Source organism: Trichechus manatus, unplaced genomic scaffold, assembly GCF_000243295.1.
Source record: "Trichechus manatus latirostris isolate Lorelei unplaced genomic scaffold, TriManLat1.0 scaffold00143, whole genome shotgun sequence".
NCBI lineage: Eukaryota > Metazoa > Chordata > Mammalia > Sirenia > Trichechidae > Trichechus > Trichechus manatus.
This window is the reverse complement of record NW_004444079.1, coordinates 888,112-906,530: the sequence shown is the minus strand read 5'-3', so window position 1 is coordinate 906,530 and position 18,419 is coordinate 888,112. Positions and strand designations below refer to the sequence as shown.

Below are 18,419 nucleotides of genomic sequence, written 5' to 3'. Positions count from 1 at the left end.
AGTCTCTATCCATCTTGTAAGTCTGGCCTTTATTAGGAATTTGAGTTTTATTCTACATTTTTCTCCCATTGTCTCTGAGATCTTCTATTGTGTCCCTGGTCACAATAATCAGTAGTGGTAGCTGGACACCATCTAGTTCTTCTGGTCTGAGGTTAGATGAGGACATGGTGGTAATATATTTTATATTTTGATAGGAGTTTGCCTTGCACAGATGGATGCATTTGTCTGAACTTACAGAAAGGTACACTTAAGATGTATGCAGTTCATTGCATATAAATTTTACTTAAAAACAAACTATGAGCAAATATTGAATTCTTGTTAGTGATACGCATGCTGAAATGTTTAGGAGTGAAGGTGTTTATATCTGCACTTTATTTTGAAATGCATCAAAAAAATAAAATGGACCAGAAGAACTAGAAGGTACCCGGCTACCACCAGTGACCACCCTGACAGGGAACACAACAGAGTCCCTGATGGAGCAGGAGAAAAGTAGGGTGCAGAACTCAAATTCTAGTAAAAAGACCACACTTAATGGTCTGACTGAGACTGGAGGAACCCCAGAAAGCATGGCCCCTGGACTCTGTCAGCCCAGAACTAAAATAATTCCCAAGGCCAACTCCTCAGACAAAGATTTGACTGGACTGTGGGGACATAAAATGATACTCGTGAAGAGTGTGCTTCTTAGCTCAAGTAGATACATGAGACTAAATGGGCAGCTTCCTTCTGGAGGTGAGATGAGAAGGCAGAGAGGGTTAGGAGCAGGTTGAATGGACACGGGAAATCAGGGTGGAAAGGAGGAGTGTGCTGTCACAGTATAGGGAGAGCAATTAGGGTCATATAACAATGTGTATATAAATTTTTGTATGAGAGACTAACTTGAATTGTAAACTTTCACTTAAAGTACAACAATAAAAAATAAATCTATGCCCTTCAAAAAAAAAAAATAAGATGGATTGATGAATAGAGGGATGAATAAATGGATAGATAATTGATAAAACAAATACCGTAAAATGTTAATTGTGGAATATAGATGGTGGGCATATTGGTATTCATATTCTCATTCACATTCAAATTTTTCTGTATGTTTGGAAATTTTTATGATGTTGGAAAAAAGTGCACATACTATACTCTTTAATCCAACAGTTCTTCTTCTAGGAATTTATCATGCAGACATTTTCTACACACTTGTGTAAAGGCATATTTGAGACCACTTTATTGTAGCATTGCCTGTTATAGTAGAAGATTGGAAGTAACCTAAATGTCCATCAGTAAAGTCTAGTTAAGTAAATTAGAGTTCATTCACAGAGTTGAGTATCATGCAGCCATTAAATTAATGAGACGGCTCTGTATGTTCCACTAACATAGAATAATCTCTAAGATATATTAATAAGTGATCTAAACACACACAGGAATATGTATATGAATATATTATGCTACCATTTTTTTTAAAGGATATATGGATATATATACATGCACGCACAGAGACAAGCATATTTTTATACTCACAGATACTCTGTTAGCCTTCTTGAAGGCTACTCAAGAAATGGGTATTAGAGATTGCCTCTTTACAGGAAATTGGAGGGGGGCAAGAGGATAGGGCTGGAGGAAGACTTACTGTGTATCGTGTGCCTTATTTTACCTTCTAAATTTTGTACCATGTACATGATTTGCATGTTCAAAAAATAAATATAAGCTAGTTACAGGGCAATGTGTTTGAAAAAAAGATTGAGAAAGAACAACCATAGAGGTGGGGGGCAAAACCAGGAGAGTGCAGTATCCCCAAAGCCAAGGGCAGAGAGTGGTTTGTTTTTTTAAATTTATTTTGTTGTTATTGTTGAGAATATGCAGAGCAAGACATACACCAGTTCAACAGTTCAGAGAGTGTTTTAAGAAAGAATGAGTTGTCCTGTCTAATGTTGCAAAGAGCTCAGTAAAATGCAAATTAAAAATGTCCATTTTATTTGGGAGTAGGGAGGTCATTGATGATCAAAGTAGTAACCTGGACTTCAACCTGTCTAATTTTCAGCGCTTAGAAGATTATCAACGTCGTCTTGATACCTCCAGTCTGAAGCTGTCAGAGTACCCAAATGTTGAAGAGCTCAGGGTGAGAGATGGTCTAATCATAATTTAAAAAAAAACATAAAATTTACTAAAGACCTGACAGATAATTAAAACATCTCAGTGGGAACACATATTACCTGAAGGAGTTCTTGTTCGTTGCCTTTATTTATGGTTTTATTCTTCCTTTTAAATCTCTGATTATGTAAGGATCACTTTAGTCTTTAATTAGAGAAATATTGTGTGTGAAACTAACTTTATGAGACAGGAATTGGCAGGAGACTAAGGAACGTTAGTTATTATTAAATTTAATTTTATTGTGTTCTATAGTTTGAATAAGAGTAGTAATGTTTACTGTGGGAACTTTCCAGATACTTGAGTAAAGCAAGATAACTTATTTTTCCATGAAGCTCTTCAAAAGCATTAAAGCTCAGACTATCATAGGAATGATAGTAAAATATGTACTAATTGCTACTTCTAGTATTAAGTAACTTTTTAGGATTTTAAATCTGTTTTGTAGTATTTTACTAGGTAGTTGTTTTGGCAGATCTATTTGGTGACTGTTTAAACAGACTTTCATGTCATATATAACAGCTTATCAGGAAGTATGCTAGTGTTCTTCGCCCTTTAACTTCCAGAGAATGACATTTTTCTACAGCTGCTGATACTAGAAGATGATTCTGTTACTAATGAACTATTAATATTTAGAGGAAGCCTGAGTATTTCCTGGACTTTTCATGATGAATGCTGTGTTTCCTAGGACTTCTTTGGAACTAGGGCCTTGGAACTCAGAGGTCTCTGGCAGACAAGCGTACATATTATCCCCATCCACTTATTCGCAGAAAAAATTAAAGGATGAGTTGAGAATCTAGTGGCTGAATGTTTGTAACTTCATAAGATCTTATCTCCTTAGAGTGAGATTTGGAAGGCAGTACTGCTGAATATTTTTCTGCAAGACATTGTTGCCTTTCTAGAAAATTTTATGCAGATTACTTTAACTTAGTCTTTATTCTGTCTTCAAAATTGACAACAATAATGATAGTGAATGTAAGTGGTATCGTTTATATTAAGAATTTTTTGAAAAGAGAGACTAAATGATACAGAATATCATCTCATTGAATGCTTGGAAATAATTTGTATGCAATTCTCTTCATTTTCACAGAATTTGGATTTAACAAAAAGGAAGATGATTCATGAAGGGCCGTTGGTTTGGAAGGTGAATAGAGATAAAACTATTGGTAGGTCTGACATTATCTGACGATTTGGAGAAGTGAAGAAGGAAAAGAATAGGAAAGTTTTCTTATGCCAAAGGGGAGACCAGATAATTGTTCACAATTTCCAGTTAGCATGCTACTTTGTGTTAATTTGTGCACTTATAGATCTGCTTAGGTCTGAGGTGTGTTGAATATTCAGCAGAAGACTTTATGATTCTGTGCTGTTTCTTTCCATCATTCTTGTATTCTAATGAGTTTTTAGTAAGTTTTCTTTAGACTAGTACATCTCAAACTATCTGTGGTAAAGAACCTTTTTTTTAAATTTCAAATCTGTCACAGACCAACACTTCTGTGAACTACAATAAAAATAAATTATTAAAAAATGAAATAAAGGCAATATACAAGTCAGTTTTTACATTTAAGACATAAAATGTCTGTCAAGTTGTTACGAAGTTTAGAAAACACATCTTAATTTCTGTACTTATCACCTTCCCTGCTTTTATTTCTAGATCTATACACACTGCTGCTGGAAGACATTCTTGTGCTATTACAAAAGCAGGATGATAGACTGGTGCTGAGGTGTCATAGTAAGATTCTGGCATCTACAGCTGATAGCAAACACACGTTTAGCCCTGTCATTAAGTTGAATACAGTGTTGGTTCGACAAGTGGCAACAGGCAAGTATGTCCACTGAGCAACACTAATCTCCAGATTCATTGTGAAGTTGCATAAGGTAGCGTTTACGTAGCACAACGGCGTAGAGTTTTGCTCACGTTATATTCTTAGGCAAGTTAAATTAATTTTATTTATGCTTAGAAAGTGAATTTTAAGTAAGAGTTTATACCCCCAAATTATTTGGGGTGCCTAGATTCTCTGACTGATTTTCTGCATTCAAAACATTTTATGTAGTTTGCTTTATGCAGATTACTTTGGTCTTTATTCCGTGTCAAATCATTGATAGATACCGATAAAGATAATGAATCGAGGGTAATCTAATCACCATGTCTAATATATAGGCTTTTTGTATTAAGTAATTTTTTAGGATTTTAAGTTTTTCTTCTGTTCACCAGGTAGTTGTTTTGACAGATTTGTTTGGTGGCAGTTTAGAATAGACTTTTATGTATGTAACAAGTAATCCCAATGAAAAAGCTTTCATTAGAGTGGTATGTTTTTTGATTTGGTAAAAATAAAGCAAAAACTGAAGAGGTGAGTGTGGTTTGTATTTTTGAAATCAGTTTAAGTTGGCATGTTATGTTTTAACTGTACTAAAAATGAAATCTCTGAAAACTTGTTAGTTCTGTGATGGCAAGATAAATTTATAACTTCTTTTATCCAACACCCATTGAATATTATTAACAGCCTACCAAAAGGGCAGTTGAAAATAAACAAATAACTTTTTGTTTATTGCAATAATTTAGATATATTGACATCTTCCTGTTTCTAATAAATGGCTGTGTGATCACTGTTACTTTTTGTAATCCTTGTTTTACTGAAGTAGCATATGTACAGTATAATATACAGTAAGTTGCACAGACTTTTTTTACAAAGTGAATTCATGTTTACAAAGTGAACATACGTAACCTTTATTTAGATTAAGATACAGAATATTACCAAGTCCCTAGAAACCTCCCTTATGTCCTCTGTAGGTCATAGTGTTAGAATAAGTTTTGTCTTTTTTTTTCCTTTCCCCAGATAACAAAGCTTTATTCGTCATTTCCATGTCAGACAATGGAGCCCAAATTTATGAACTGGTGGCTCAGACAGTTTCTGAAAAGACTGTGTAAGTATTAGATTTAGCTGCCTTACTCTAACTAATATTCTTCATTATCCTGGGGTATAATATTCTACAAATTTAACGTTGTTTAATAGGACTTTGAAATCCAAAAACTATAGTGGAAACCAAGCACTTCCTCTGTATCCTTTTAGAGATGTTCTTTTAGGAATGTGTTCCTCTTTAGATTGATGTCTTTTATTTTGATTCTATTTTATTGAAAGTATCCTTTCTGAAGAAAAAATTCTCGGAAGTGTCAAGTGAAATTTTTTAATAGGTAGTATATCCAAAATGTACTACCCATTAAAAAAAAAATAATAAAAGGGTAGTATATCCAAAATGGAGCCCTGGTGGCACAGTGATTAAGAGCTCGGTTGCTAACCAAAAGGTCAGCAGTTCGAATCCACCAGCAGCTCCTTGGAAAACCTATGGGGAGTTCTCCTCTGTCTTATAGGATTGCTATGAGTTGAAATCAGCTTGACAGCAGTGGGTTTATATCCAAAATGATGTTTGGCTTTTCTTTAAGGTATAGTTTTGTTAGGTGTTGTGTTTTTGTTTTGTTTTTATTTTTGCTTTCTGAGTATATTTAAGGGTGTTTCTTTTTCCTTCCCCTCTTGTATTTTGGGTTCTTTTCACACTTTCTGCAGCTGGCAGGACCTAATCTGTCGGATGGCTGCATCAGTGAAAGAGCAATCCACAAAGCCAATTCCATTACCAGAGTCATCATCTTGCGAGTGAGTGTCCCCTTTGCGTTTTAGTAGGGCTTATTTTGTATTTTGGAGCCCTGGTGGTGCAGTAGTTAAGAGCTCGCCTGCTAATCCAAACGTCAGCAGTTAGAATCCACCAGCCGCTCCTTGGAAACCCTACGGGGCAGTTGGTTCTGCTCTGTCCTATAGGGTTGTTAGGAGTTGGAATCAACTCGACGGCAATGGGTTTGGTTTTGGTGTGGTTACTTTGTATTTTTGGTCAGGAAAGGAATAGATAATTCTTAATTTTGTTACAATGATGTTTAAGTACCTCATGAAGCTGAAAGATTGTTTTCTTTGTTCCACAGAGGAGACAATGATGAGGAAGAACCTTCAAAATTAAAAGGGGAACATCGTGGCATTTCTGTCACTGGCCTGCAGAGTCCAGGTAAACTCTTCCTTTAGAGCCTGTCTTTTAAAATGCTAAGAAACCTTAAAACTCTTTTGGTTTACGCAGATTCTGGCATCAGCTATTCAGTTTTTCAAACTTTGCTATGAGCCTTCTGTCTGCCCTGAGTGCTATGTGTTTTACTTAACAGACTACCTCTGTAGCTCATGTGGTTATTTTTTTCCAAGTATTTCCTAGAGGCTTCATGTTAAAAGTAAAAGTTTTGTTAAAATATACTCTACCTTTTCTCCATTGAACAGACAGAGATTTGGGATTAGAGTCTCCCTTAATGTCATCAAAACCTCAGGCTCGTTCACTGGTTACCTCTGGGAAATCGGAGGTCGATGATTTCTTTGTGACTGATAGACCATTTGCAAAGGAGCAGCATGCAGATGGGACTCTAAAGGAAGTTGGAGTAAATTATCAAATCATAGTCCCAGATCTGCATTTTCCTGTCTCAGAAGAACGGTGGGCATTGGATGCACTAAGGAATTGTAAGTTTTATTCAGTTTATTACTGATACTTATTAAGTACTAAGTTGTATAATGTATTTTCCAGGCATTTAGGGAGAATCCAAAGAAGTATAAGCTTTGATTTTTCCCTTTAAGAAATTTAGTTTGGTTGGGAAGATGATAGAAACACCGCCCCACCCTCCTTTTTTTAATAAATAAATGCTCAAACGATACAGATATGTCAAAATTGACCTGTGTTGGGGTGACTATAGAAGGGGGAGGCATCAGCAAGCAAGGGAGATGTGATTATTGCTTTGAAGAATGGGTACGATTCAGATAAGTATGTAGAAGAATAAAAGACATTTAGACAGGAATAATGGTAGGCCCAAAGCACAGAGGCAGAAAACTCTGAGAGTTTTCAGAAAGTAGTGAGTAGACTGGAGCTCTGGTGACACAGTAGTTAAGAGCTCAGCTGCTAACCAAAGGTTGGTGGTTCAAATCCACCAGCACCCCTCCCCTTGGAAACCCTATGGGGCAGTTCTACTCTGTCCTGTAGGGTCGCTATGGGTCGGAATCTACTGATTGGCAATGGATTTTAGCGAGTAGACCAGTTGGGCTGAGGTAGAATGTATAAGTTAAAGGAATCATGTGAGATAAGGTTGGAAAAATAGATGATGTGCTGTTAAGCTCAGCTGTTGTGAACCTTGAATAACAGATTGAATCCTCCGTATTTTAGGGATGACACATCACAGTGTTTCAAGGCCTTTTTCAAACTATGCATATTCTAATTTTCTGGCTGAGATTCTAGTATCCTTCACTGTGCTGGTCCCATTCCCCCCGCCCCCCCGACGCACGCACGCACGCACGCATGCACACACACGAGAGTGTATGGCCCTTGCCGCTCCTTGGCTGCCCTGTCCCTTCACAGCTTGGTTGAGAATCACTAATAGGGTATGCCTGTGGTACAGATGGAAGTGTATGACATCTTTCAGGTGTACTGAGGTGGGAAAAGTTGTGAACGATTCCTCTAGCTGTAGAGTACCGTTCGAAATTTTTAAGCTAGGGCATGGCTGATGAAAACAGATTAAGCTGAGAGAGCTACATAAGGATTAGAATGGAAAGAAGTTTTAGGAGTGGGAGGCGCAGTTACTAAGTAAGCTATTGTAGGTAGGTAGTAGTCTGGGCTTGAGGCTAAAAGGTTTTGGACTAGAGTGGTATTAGAAGGAATAAAAATAAAGTGACGGTATCAACAAATACTTATAAGAATTGACTTGTTTGGATGTGAGGGCAAAGGAAAGGGAATATTCAGAGATATTTTCAGTATTCTTGTGAGAAATAAGAGGGAGAAAGGGACTCCCCCTTCCCTCACCCCCACCTCAGACACGCTTTATTTTTTTGTTTGGCAGCGATTATGAGCCCAGACTTAAAACATGTTGAGATTAAGATAATGAATGACAAGGCATTTAAGAGAATGTGACCAGCAAGAAGTTAGAGTTCTAGGCTTGGAACTCTGGAGAGAGATTAGGGAAGAGATGGGTTTGAGTGTCAAAGCCGTAAGACTTCATAGAAGCTCTGAGGAGGTGAATGTAGAGCAGAAAGGTGGAGGGCCAAAGACTGCCTACATAGAAACTGTTTACCTAAAGAATGCAGGAAGTAGAAATTAAGCCAGTGATGAAAATAGGGAATTGGTCAAGTTATTCAGAACCTAATTTACTCTAAATTCTCTTAAATTGACATTGTCTTAATGATGTCTGATGGTTTGATTAACATTGTCTGAGTAATTTTATCATCATGTGAGTGACCTTGTTGCATCACTTTGTCCATTCAAGATTAAATTGGTTCTTATTTCAACAAACTCAAGTAGCTGTACCACTAGTAAGGTAATTTTTAAGACACTAATAAATATTTACTTTTTCTTTGAAATTACACATACTACCAAATCGTTGGAGTTAAATTTTATTATGAGGCACTTTCATTTCCTTCTTCACTATTTAGGGGGATTCTTTGGGTTATTATAAATGATAATGTAAATGTTCTGTGTATCTAAGAAAATTAGAAAAAAAACAATGCCTATGTATAGAGTGTCTGCTTGTGGAAAAGCAGAACTTAGAGCGTTTTTTTTTTTCTGTCTTACCAAGCCTTTCAACATCCTTAAGAAGTGCCTTTGGGGTATTATTCCATTTATATGGTACAAAAAATAGAGACATGGTTGTTGAGGAGTTCTACAACTATGCTTAGATCTTTTCCAGTCTAGTTTAATGTTAAATCTTCTCTAGAAAAAGGTGCTTTATTTCATTTTTCAAAACAAAATGATGATTGTATGAAATGAATATTTTATTAAAAAGGTACTTACTTTTTGAGGTATAAACTGACAATTCAGCTAATTTAATTCTGATAGTCTGAAATTATAGTAATGAATGTGCTTTTTTTTTTCCTTCCCAAATCTTTCAGTGGGTTTGTTGAAGCAGTTGCTGGTACAACAGCTAGGTTTGACTGAGAGGAGCACTCAGGAAGACTGGCAACATTTCCCAAGATCTAGGACAGCCTCTCAGGGGGTGCAGGCAGATGGTGGAATCCAGAACTCTGAAAATAGTAAAGCCTATCATCCTGGTGAAGGACAGATGCCCTTTAGAACTGGAGCTGGTGACACTTCCGCTTGTTGCAGTCCAAGGACTTCAACTGAATCTTCTGCTCCACCAGATTCAGTGGTACTGGCATCCCAAGATAGCCAGGCAAGTAACATTGTAGTCATGGACCATGTGGATATGACCCCAGAGATGCCTACCACAGAGCCCGAAGGGGGTCTTGATGAGAGTGGAGAGCACTTTTTTGATGCCCATGAAGCACATAGTGATGATAATCCATCAGAAGGCAATGGAGCCATTAAAAAGGAAGAAAAAGATGTTAATTTACACATCTCAGGCAAGTTTTCTCCCCCCATTTAAACCTTAATTTTGTTTGTTATCAGATGCCCTGTGTGCTGAAATGGATGTTGTTTTCGTATTCTAGCATTACTCTGTGTGTGTGTGTGTGTGTGTGTGTGTAGTATTTATTTATTCTTTCATTCCTCAAACATTTATTGAATCTATTCTATGTCAGACCCATTCTAGGTGCTAGGAAGTACAGCAGTGAATAAAACACAGAAAAATCCCTATTCTCATGAAGCTCAGATACTAGTAGGGGAAAGAGTAAAGGTGAATAAGTAAACAAATAAATAGATGTCCAATGGTGAGAAGTATTAAGAAGAAAAATGAGTCAGACTAGTGGGACAGAGAGTAATGAGGGTAGGGAGGTACTGTTTCAGGCAGAGTGATCAGGGAGGGAGCCTCTGATGAGGTGACGTTTGAGCAGACACCTGGGTGAAGTAAGGGAACACGGCATGTGGACACCTGGCAGCAGAGTGTTTCAGCAGAGAGAAGAAGGTGCAAAGGCTGTGCAGCAAGAGCAAGCTCCTTGTGGTTATGGAATAGCAAGGATGTCATGTGGCTGGAGGAAGAGGGAAAATGGTCGGAGATGAGACAAGAGGGAGTGGTGGCAAGATCATGTAGGGGCTTTGTAGTTTTCAGCTTTTAACTTTTAAAATACTAACTAGTAAATTATTCATGAATTGCCTTGAAATTTTGCCAAATGTAGTTTTAATCTGAAATGATAAAATTTATTTAAAACTAAACTTGGGAATTATGGAATTAATGGCATTTTCCCAGTTAATAACTTTCTAAAGTTGTCAGCAAATTATTTTTGTTAGGTGCCATCGAGTTGGTTCCAACTCATAGTGACCCTATGTACAACAGAATGAAACACTTCCCAGTCCTGGACCAGCCTCACAATCATTGCTATGCTTGAGCCCATTGTTGTAGCAACTATGTCAGTCCATCTTGTTGAGGGTCTTCCTCTCTTTTGCTGACCCTCTACTTTACCAAGCATGATGTCCTTCTCCAGGGACTGGTCCCTCCTGATAACATGTCCAAAGTACACCATCCTTGCTTCTAAGCTTTCTGGCTGTACTTCTTCTAAGACAGATCTGTTCATTCTTCTGGCAGTCCATGGTATAGTCAACATTCTTCACCATCACCATAATTCAAAGGCATCAATTCTTTGATCTTCCTGATTAATTGTCCAGTTTTCACACTCATATGAGGCAATTGGAAACACCATGTCTTGTGTCAGGTGCACCTTAGTCCTCAAAGTGACATCTTTGCTTTTTAACACTTTCTAGAGGTCTTTTGCAGCAGATTTGCCCAATGTAATGCATCGTTTGATTTCTTGACTGCTGCTTCCATGGGCGTTGATTGTGGATCCAAGTAAAATGAAATCCTTGACAACATCCATCTTTTTTCCATTTATCATGATGTTGCTTATTGGTCCAGCAAATTACCCTATCTCTGTTCTCTGATTTGATGATGACAGTACTAATGTCATCAAACTGTTCTGTTCCCATCAACAGGAAACTATTTAATCCTTGATGGCTATGAAACTGTGCAGGAGAGCTCCACAGATGAGGAGGTTGTCTGCTCGCTTGCCCTGCAACCTATGGCAGGCATCCCCACTATCAACTCTACCTACCAGCAGCAGCATTCTCCCCAGAATGCTCATTCTGATGGGGCAGACTCACCCTTCACCCCGGAATTCCTGGTCCAGCAACGCTGGGGAGCTCTGGAGGATTCCTGTTTTGAGATCCAGAGTCCCTCTTGTGCAGATTCACAAAGCCAGATCATGGAGTACATCCGTAAGATAGAGGCTGACCTTGAACACTTAAAGGTACCTCATGTTTTGACATCCTTAGGACTTGATTATAAGAAACCCATTTGGCAGAGAGGAAGTATAGAATGATTGAAATGCTGATGTCAGTAAACTTGTTCAAGTTCTAGATTTATATGCTTCTTTGATCATTATCCATGAGTGGTGGTGTTATTAGCTGCCATTGAGTCAGCTGCCAACTCATGGCGACCCAGTGCACAATGGGATCAGACCGTTGTGATCCATAGGATTTTCAGTGGCTGATTTTTGAAAGTACATCGCTAGGCCTTTCTACCTGGATAAAAAGCTGAGATCAGCATTGTTTCTCTGGTTATAAATTACAGGAACAGAAAAAGATGTAGCTCTATAAACTGTGTGTTTGTACGGGTTTCCAAGTTTAAGAACCTAAATATATTAGGGATTGTTAGCTGGCCACCATGAGAAGATGTGAACAATAAGTGGAGATAGGTGGGGTTTGTGTAGTTAGAAATCTAGGCCAGGAAATGCTATAGCATGCTATAACCTATTAATTATCTGTGAATCATTAGGTGATGTTGATAGTTTTCCAGATGCTGTGACGGATAGAAATTGGCTTCAGTGACTCTCACAATCTAAAAACCAGGCCATGACTGGGATTTTCGTAAATTGGCAATTGAAGATGGCCCTGTATTAGCCACTATTGTAAAATTGACTTGTGTGCTAATTTCTGAGAAAAGGACCCTGTTTTAAAGTTTGCCATTAGTAGACATAGCTGCAAGAATGCAAAACAATTTTTTCATTACATTTGAATAAATAAGAACTTCAAGTAGTTAGAGGCATTAGGGACAGAGTTAAAACCTGATGCCCCTAAGTTTTTCTTTTAAGTTTATATGATAGGTTTCCCCCTTATTTCATATAATTATAGGTCTGCAGCATCATCCTGTTGCTGAGATGTGATGAAATATCTGAAAGGAAATTGTGGGCAGGTCATTTCTAATATAGTTCATGCTGTATGATATGGGACTATTTTTAGGGTGACTTCTGGGGGTGAGGAAATCACCTTTTATGGTTGCCCCTTCCTCACTTTCTTTTTTACATAAGAAAGTTTTAAGTTATTCATTGAAGAGAAAAAGGAATAAAATTTAATTTTTCCCCCACTAACAAAATTCCTAGTAATGTTAGTGTTGAAATTTGGAATCATATACCTGTAATATAAAAAAAAAAGTCTCCTTTACTATTTTCAAAAGTTGCCCCCCACCCACCATCAAGTTTAAGTGAAAAACATACGGGTTTTATTTTACAGAAGGTGGAGGAAAGTTACACCATTCTTTGCCAAAGGCTGGCTGGATCAGCCCTCACAGACAAGCACTCAGGTATGTGAAAAGGACCTTCTAGACTCTAGAATCATCCGGCCTGAACAGTACATTGAATAAAATGATTTATTACTTTTTAAAGCAAAAACCTTCCGAGATTCCATTTCCTTGCTGTCTTTAAGAAAACTGCTTGTTTCTAAGCATTGTAGATCACGCAGAGGTTGTGGTCTGCTGACTGTGCTTTTCTTTTCTGAGAGAGGAACTGCGGTTGTCAGTTCCCATGCCACCCTCCCGCCCCTTTACCTTTTCCAAAGCAGAAGGCGGAGCGGTGGTAAGCCTAGTAAATCTTAGACTCGGTGCAAGATTTGCTGGTGCCCATGGGACTCCCTAGTGGCGGAGGATTGGTCTCCTCAGGTCTTGCAGTACTTCTTTCTGTGTCGGTCCTGACGATGAGGACGGCGTCGCCCTTGACTACAAATGCATCTGTTCAGTGCAGTCATTTCTACTCAGTTGCTCACATTCTTTCAGATGGAGCTGTTCTGATTTAGAAATAAAGATGTAGCCATGCCCACATATTTCATAGGTATTCTTTATAGTGTTAATTTGTTCTTCCCGCTTAATTTGGTCCCCACATATCTTTATTCTTCTCAGATAAAAGTTAGAGCCACATGCCCTGGAGGGACTGAAGGTCGTTGGATTTTGAGCATTGGCATTATATCACCACATCCCGGCTCCAGCGTGGACGCAGAGAGTGTGACAGAGGATCTGCCTGTGAACCACCTGGGTTTGCCGCGTCCCAGTGTGCCCAAAGCGGGACTAGTTCTTCACAGTCTGGCAGCTGCTCTAGTCTGTCAGTGAGGGAATATCCATTCTCTCACTCTACTCTCCTCACTATTGGAAATTCATTTTGATTCAGAACAAAAACCAAATGTATAGAGCTTTGGGTGTAGGATATGAAATTGTACTTAGACTTAAGAAAAAAAAAATCAAATGTATTTATTTGACTTCATTCCGTATTTGAAAGCACATTTTAATTTTTATTTTGCCATGTTTTATTTTAATTGAGTAGTGAGAGTTTTAGCCCATTGTATTTAGTACACCCAAGGATCAACTGCTCCTGAAGCAATGAGTTCTGGATGGGGTTTTAGGAGGTTGGGTAGAGAGGTGAAGAAGATGAGGAAGTGAGAAGAGGGAGGGAAGGAGGGGCATTTTGCCTTCTTTAAACTGTACTCCACGCTCTCTGCTGTTCAGTAGGCTGCTTCTCTGAGGGTCGCCTCAGAGGCATAGTGTGTTGTGTGGCTCTTACGTGCAGAGGACTTGAGAGCTGTGTGCTGCCCAGGTGGTCAGAGAGTAGGTCCCCCATGAGGCAAGCACCTCTTCTCTGTAGCTGGGATCAACCCCCAATTAACAGGAATCCTCAGTGTACTAAATAGCCAGGCACTTGAAAATGGGTATGTTTTCTTCTGTTGTCTTCTTTTCTGTTGAGGGTTGGGATTTGGGAGGGAGAGGAAAGCAAATTTTATTTTCTTGACTATGAATTTGTTATTTTTGGTATTGTTTCATCATTATAATTATACATTAGACTTTGGCATTTGTGTAAAATTATCCCTGCAGCTCAAGCAGGAAGTAAAAACAAATGGAACTGCTTCAGACGGTGGTAGGGGTGGTGGTTGCTAAGGAAGGGTGGGATGGGAGTGGGTAAAGAGTTTGGGAAGGTTATCTAATTGAATCACTACTGAGTTAAACCATGGCTACCATTAGCCACGGGTACTGCTGATTATAAGGCCAGTAAAATTTTAGTACCTGGAGGTTTGACTCTAATTTTTGCACTGATGGTGCCAAAGGGCTCTCTGAGTCAAAAGGAGAGCCCAGGGTGGAGTGGAGAGAGGAGGTGGAGAAGGCAGAACTGCCCAAACCTGCTCCAGAAGTACTTCTTCTGCCTTCGCTGCGAGAGCTCTTTCCACCCTGGTGCATGGCTGACCTTCAAAATTGCAGACCAGAACATACACTGGATACTGCAGGCAAGGTGTTGGTAACTGCCTGCTCTAGGATGAATGGTGGGATCGGCAACACCCTACAGAGAATAAATGTTTCAGAACTGTAACTTGAGAAATCCTTCAATTATATTGGCTTTCTGTGGTTTTCTTTGTGAATCAGGTATATATATGTTTTGGAGTATTTTTGCCAACTAAAACCAAATCATTTGTCAAATATGTAAATTCTGTTAATATATAAGAAGTTCTTCCACTGCTCATATCTTTCCATAGTGCCCTCTGATCTCTGTGGGTAGTCAGGATGTAATTTTTATTTTCCTGCAGTCCAAAAAAAAAAAATTTTTTTTTCTTGTCACAAATAGTAAGAATTCCCAACTACTTTTATAAACACTGCTACAACTTAACAAGCTCATCTATGTCCAGATGGCTGTTTCTGTCTTTTCAAAACTGATCTATGTTTTCAGATAGATCCCCATGGATCTGTGGACCTCATCTATAAACTAGAAATATATTGTGAGTTGTAGATCAAGTATAACTTAAATCAGAATGAAATAAAAAATTTTAGAAGGGGAAGCTAATATGGTGAGGCTTGGGACCTGAAACTATCTGTATCTCTTAGGAGAAGCAAGTAGAAACCAATTGGTTACACTGTGCTGCTGGAAATAATGTAGTTATTCCCAACTAACAGGGTTACACCTGTAGCCACTTGACACTAACACCATCCGCTGGCAATTAATCAGGAGAAGGGTAAACATAATAGAACTTTCATCTTAACTTCAGACACTGCAGGGTTGTTACTTAATTCTGTAGCACTTAATTAAGAAGCTTGTGGGTTAAGCAAAGTTTTCAGTTCTCTTATAGCTCAGCCGATAACTTGTCCTTAGCTTTTCTTTTCACGCAGTTTAACCTCTCCTTGGAACAATAACAAGGCTAACTGGGAAAATACTTTGACCATAGCTCTAGTACTTCTCAATAAATTCATCTTTTTTTTGTTTTTCAAATGACGCCCCAAGACTAAGTTTTATTTTGAAAAGATCCCACAGTTTTGAGTGTTCTTTTCATCTTGCCATACTAACGTCGGCACTCCTCCTTCCCAGCCTGGCCTCCCACACCTTTAATTTCATTAGAGTTGCATCCATTTTTACTTTGATACTTATATCTGCCTTTTGGGATGATGGAATTAGATATTCATCCTGTCTTTGGGTAAGACCTTTTACTGTTACTCTCAGAGTGCTTTTCTCAAAGTTACATGACTACAAGTTGGAATTTGCTTCCATTTACCGAAGGACACAAGGGTGGGAGACAAAGCAACCTTCCCAGAGCAGGAGAGCTGGGTTTTAGCTATTTGAGGTGACCTGCTATAACACTGTGCTCTCAGCTGGGGGCTTAATGGCTCCTCTGCTATTAAGTGTCAAATTACATTTGGAGTGTCTCCTTCCTCTTCAGAGAACAGAGTTAATCAAGGCAAATCAGCAAGCCCCTAAAGTGCTCTAATTTAAAATCATGATTACTGCCCGAGAAGCCATATGTTTTGCATACTTTAAAATCAGCTAACTTGGACTGCTTGAGTTATCTTGGCTTTTAGGAACTAAAATGGAACTATTTATCATATAATAATAGCTTTTTGGCTTTCTCTTCCCCCAGAATAACTAGGACTGTTAGAAAGGACAAGTCCCCTTTAAAAAATTTTTTTGTTTATTTTGGGAGGCGGGGCTAATGTGATATTAGAGGAGAAAAGTCCATTTTCTTATTTTTAGACGCTAAAGAAAGTACGCTTCCGGTGAGCTTTCTTTTACATGCATACTTTTTTTTCCCTCTTTGATGTGGTAAATTTGGTGTGTTACATGGGGCCGACATATTTTAAATTGGAAACTGTCTTCTCTGAAGTTGGTGTGTGATGTTGTTTTGAGCTACTCGAGCTTTGGTCACTAGTTCCTTCCCCATGTGCCACACAGGGCACCACTGACAACTGTGTGCAGAGGACCTCAAAACTTAGCAGGACCTTCCCGTGAACTTTCTGCTGGCTAGTTTTTCCCCCCTAGTATTACAGTTTTTGTTTTGTAAATCATGGTGTTTTTTTTCTTTTTCCCCCAGATTTTCCCACTCCTTTTCAAAATGATCTACCAGATTGTTCTTTTTCAAGAAGAAAGTTTCTTTTGCTAGTTCCTTATGCCTCCTCCACTGGTACTGATGGTTTTGATAATAAATTGGTAGGAAAAAAATGTACCTCCTAGAAGGAAGCCCTCCCCTCATTTCCAGGTGCCAACTGCTAAGCAGATATACTGCAAAAATGGTAACTGTAATGTGCACACTGTTGGTTATTTTTAATAAGTCTCTTCCTACTAGAACATTTTATTTTCCTTGTTCACAATACAATCATGTACTCTTTAACAGAAATTGCTTTTAAAAAAAAATCTGGAACTATCTTTAAAAAATCTTTATTAATAATCATGTATTTTTACTGATCACATTTTGAAATGCCTAAAAGACTTTATTGTTCTAATTATCCAGATGTACCTTTGTAAAATAGCTCTTTTATGAATTAGCTGATAAGGCTGTATGTTTCTGGAACAAAATATTGGTCATCTAAAAACTTTCTGTTTTCTGGGGTCTGGGAAAATAGAAAATGAGAGTTCAAATATTAAATAAGCTTAAAGGAACCAAATATGTGACTTTTTATTTGTATTCTTGGTGATTTTTCTTTATCCTAGTTATATTAGAAAAGTTGAGGAGTAGAGGAGGCCTTAATTAATCTTCCTGGTGGTTACCTTCACACATTTTCCTGCTTCATTGGAGCATCTTTACTAGTGAGAGTGGCCAGGTGGTCTCAGTAACTTACAGACCTCCACAGGAACACTAGCAAGCTGGGATTGGTGAACCCCTAGCGTCTGGGGCAGCTTTTATGATTCACTTGACGATAACTTTGGTTTATGGCTACCCTAAATGAAAAAAAGAAAAGGGGGAAGGGGAGGTGTCTTTATTATCATTCCTATCCACCAATCTTAGGCTTTCTAACCATGTCTGTGCTTGTGTGGATACCAGTTTACCCAGAAAGCTCACTGAGTTTTGGTCTTCTCTGTAGGTTGGTTTTGAAGTAGACAGGTAATCACTTATCCTTGGGATAGTGTTTTAGTTTTGAGTCATTCACAGGGCACATTTGGCTGCCAGATCTAATAAAGCAAAACAAAAGCACTTAGTATTTTTTAGGATCTTTTAAATATTTTAAAAATGAAGGGCATTCAGACTTGCTTTGCATAAATTCACCTGTTTGTGCTCTTAACTGTGTTTACAAACAGAGCTTACACATATGTCTGGTAGAACAAATAAATACCTGTACCATTCTCACTTGCTCCTAGATAGCCATCTTCTAGTAGAAATAGAGAAGATGAACCTATTTGCATGAGAGCAGTTTCTCGACTTTTTGCTGTCCTCTTTCAAGCCAAATGACCGGCTCTCCAAAGATTTAATACCAACTTGAAAGACAAGAGGCTCTACCCTGATTAAAAAGTTGCTTTTCAGTTGAGCATGTCTTCCCACTATGGTGAGTGTTGTAAAACATTACAGATAAATAGCTGGATATAAGTGTTTCCCATTTTCCCCCATAATGTCAAGTAAAATTATTGTTACTAATTGAAAGCACTTTCGTGATTTTAGTTGTCAGAGAATGTTTTGCTGCCTATTATTACTGGTGAAGAGAGACCTGGTGGCACAGTGGTTAAGCATTCAGCTGCTAACTGAATGGTCAACGGTTTGAACTCACCAGCTGC

At 38.3% G+C, this 18,419-nt stretch overlaps 1 protein-coding gene across 6 annotated transcripts in view; it reads left to right on the top strand.

Annotated features, from left to right (window-relative positions):
* ARHGEF12 (Rho guanine nucleotide exchange factor 12) overlaps positions 1–16,878 on the top strand; it is a 166,346-nt gene extending 149,468 nt beyond the window's left edge. For all 6 annotated transcript variants that reach the window (XM_023739912.1, XM_023739910.1, XM_023739909.1 and 3 more), the window contains 11 exons: positions 2,027–2,104; positions 3,221–3,296; positions 3,782–3,949; positions 4,965–5,052; positions 5,691–5,777; positions 6,098–6,177; positions 6,438–6,671; positions 9,081–9,551; positions 11,074–11,387; positions 12,649–12,718; positions 13,310–16,878. In XM_023739912.1, coding sequence (XP_023595680.1) covers positions 2,027–2,104; positions 3,221–3,296; positions 3,782–3,949; positions 4,965–5,052; positions 5,691–5,777; positions 6,098–6,177; positions 6,438–6,671; positions 9,081–9,551; positions 11,074–11,387; positions 12,649–12,718; positions 13,310–13,320 — 1,677 coding nt within the window. In that variant the 3' untranslated portion in view covers positions 13,321–16,878. The remainder of the gene's footprint in view (positions 1–2,026; positions 2,105–3,220; positions 3,297–3,781; positions 3,950–4,964; positions 5,053–5,690; positions 5,778–6,097; positions 6,178–6,437; positions 6,672–9,080; positions 9,552–11,073; positions 11,388–12,648; positions 12,719–13,309) is intronic.
* The last annotated feature ends 1,541 nt before the right edge of the window (positions 16,879–18,419 follow it).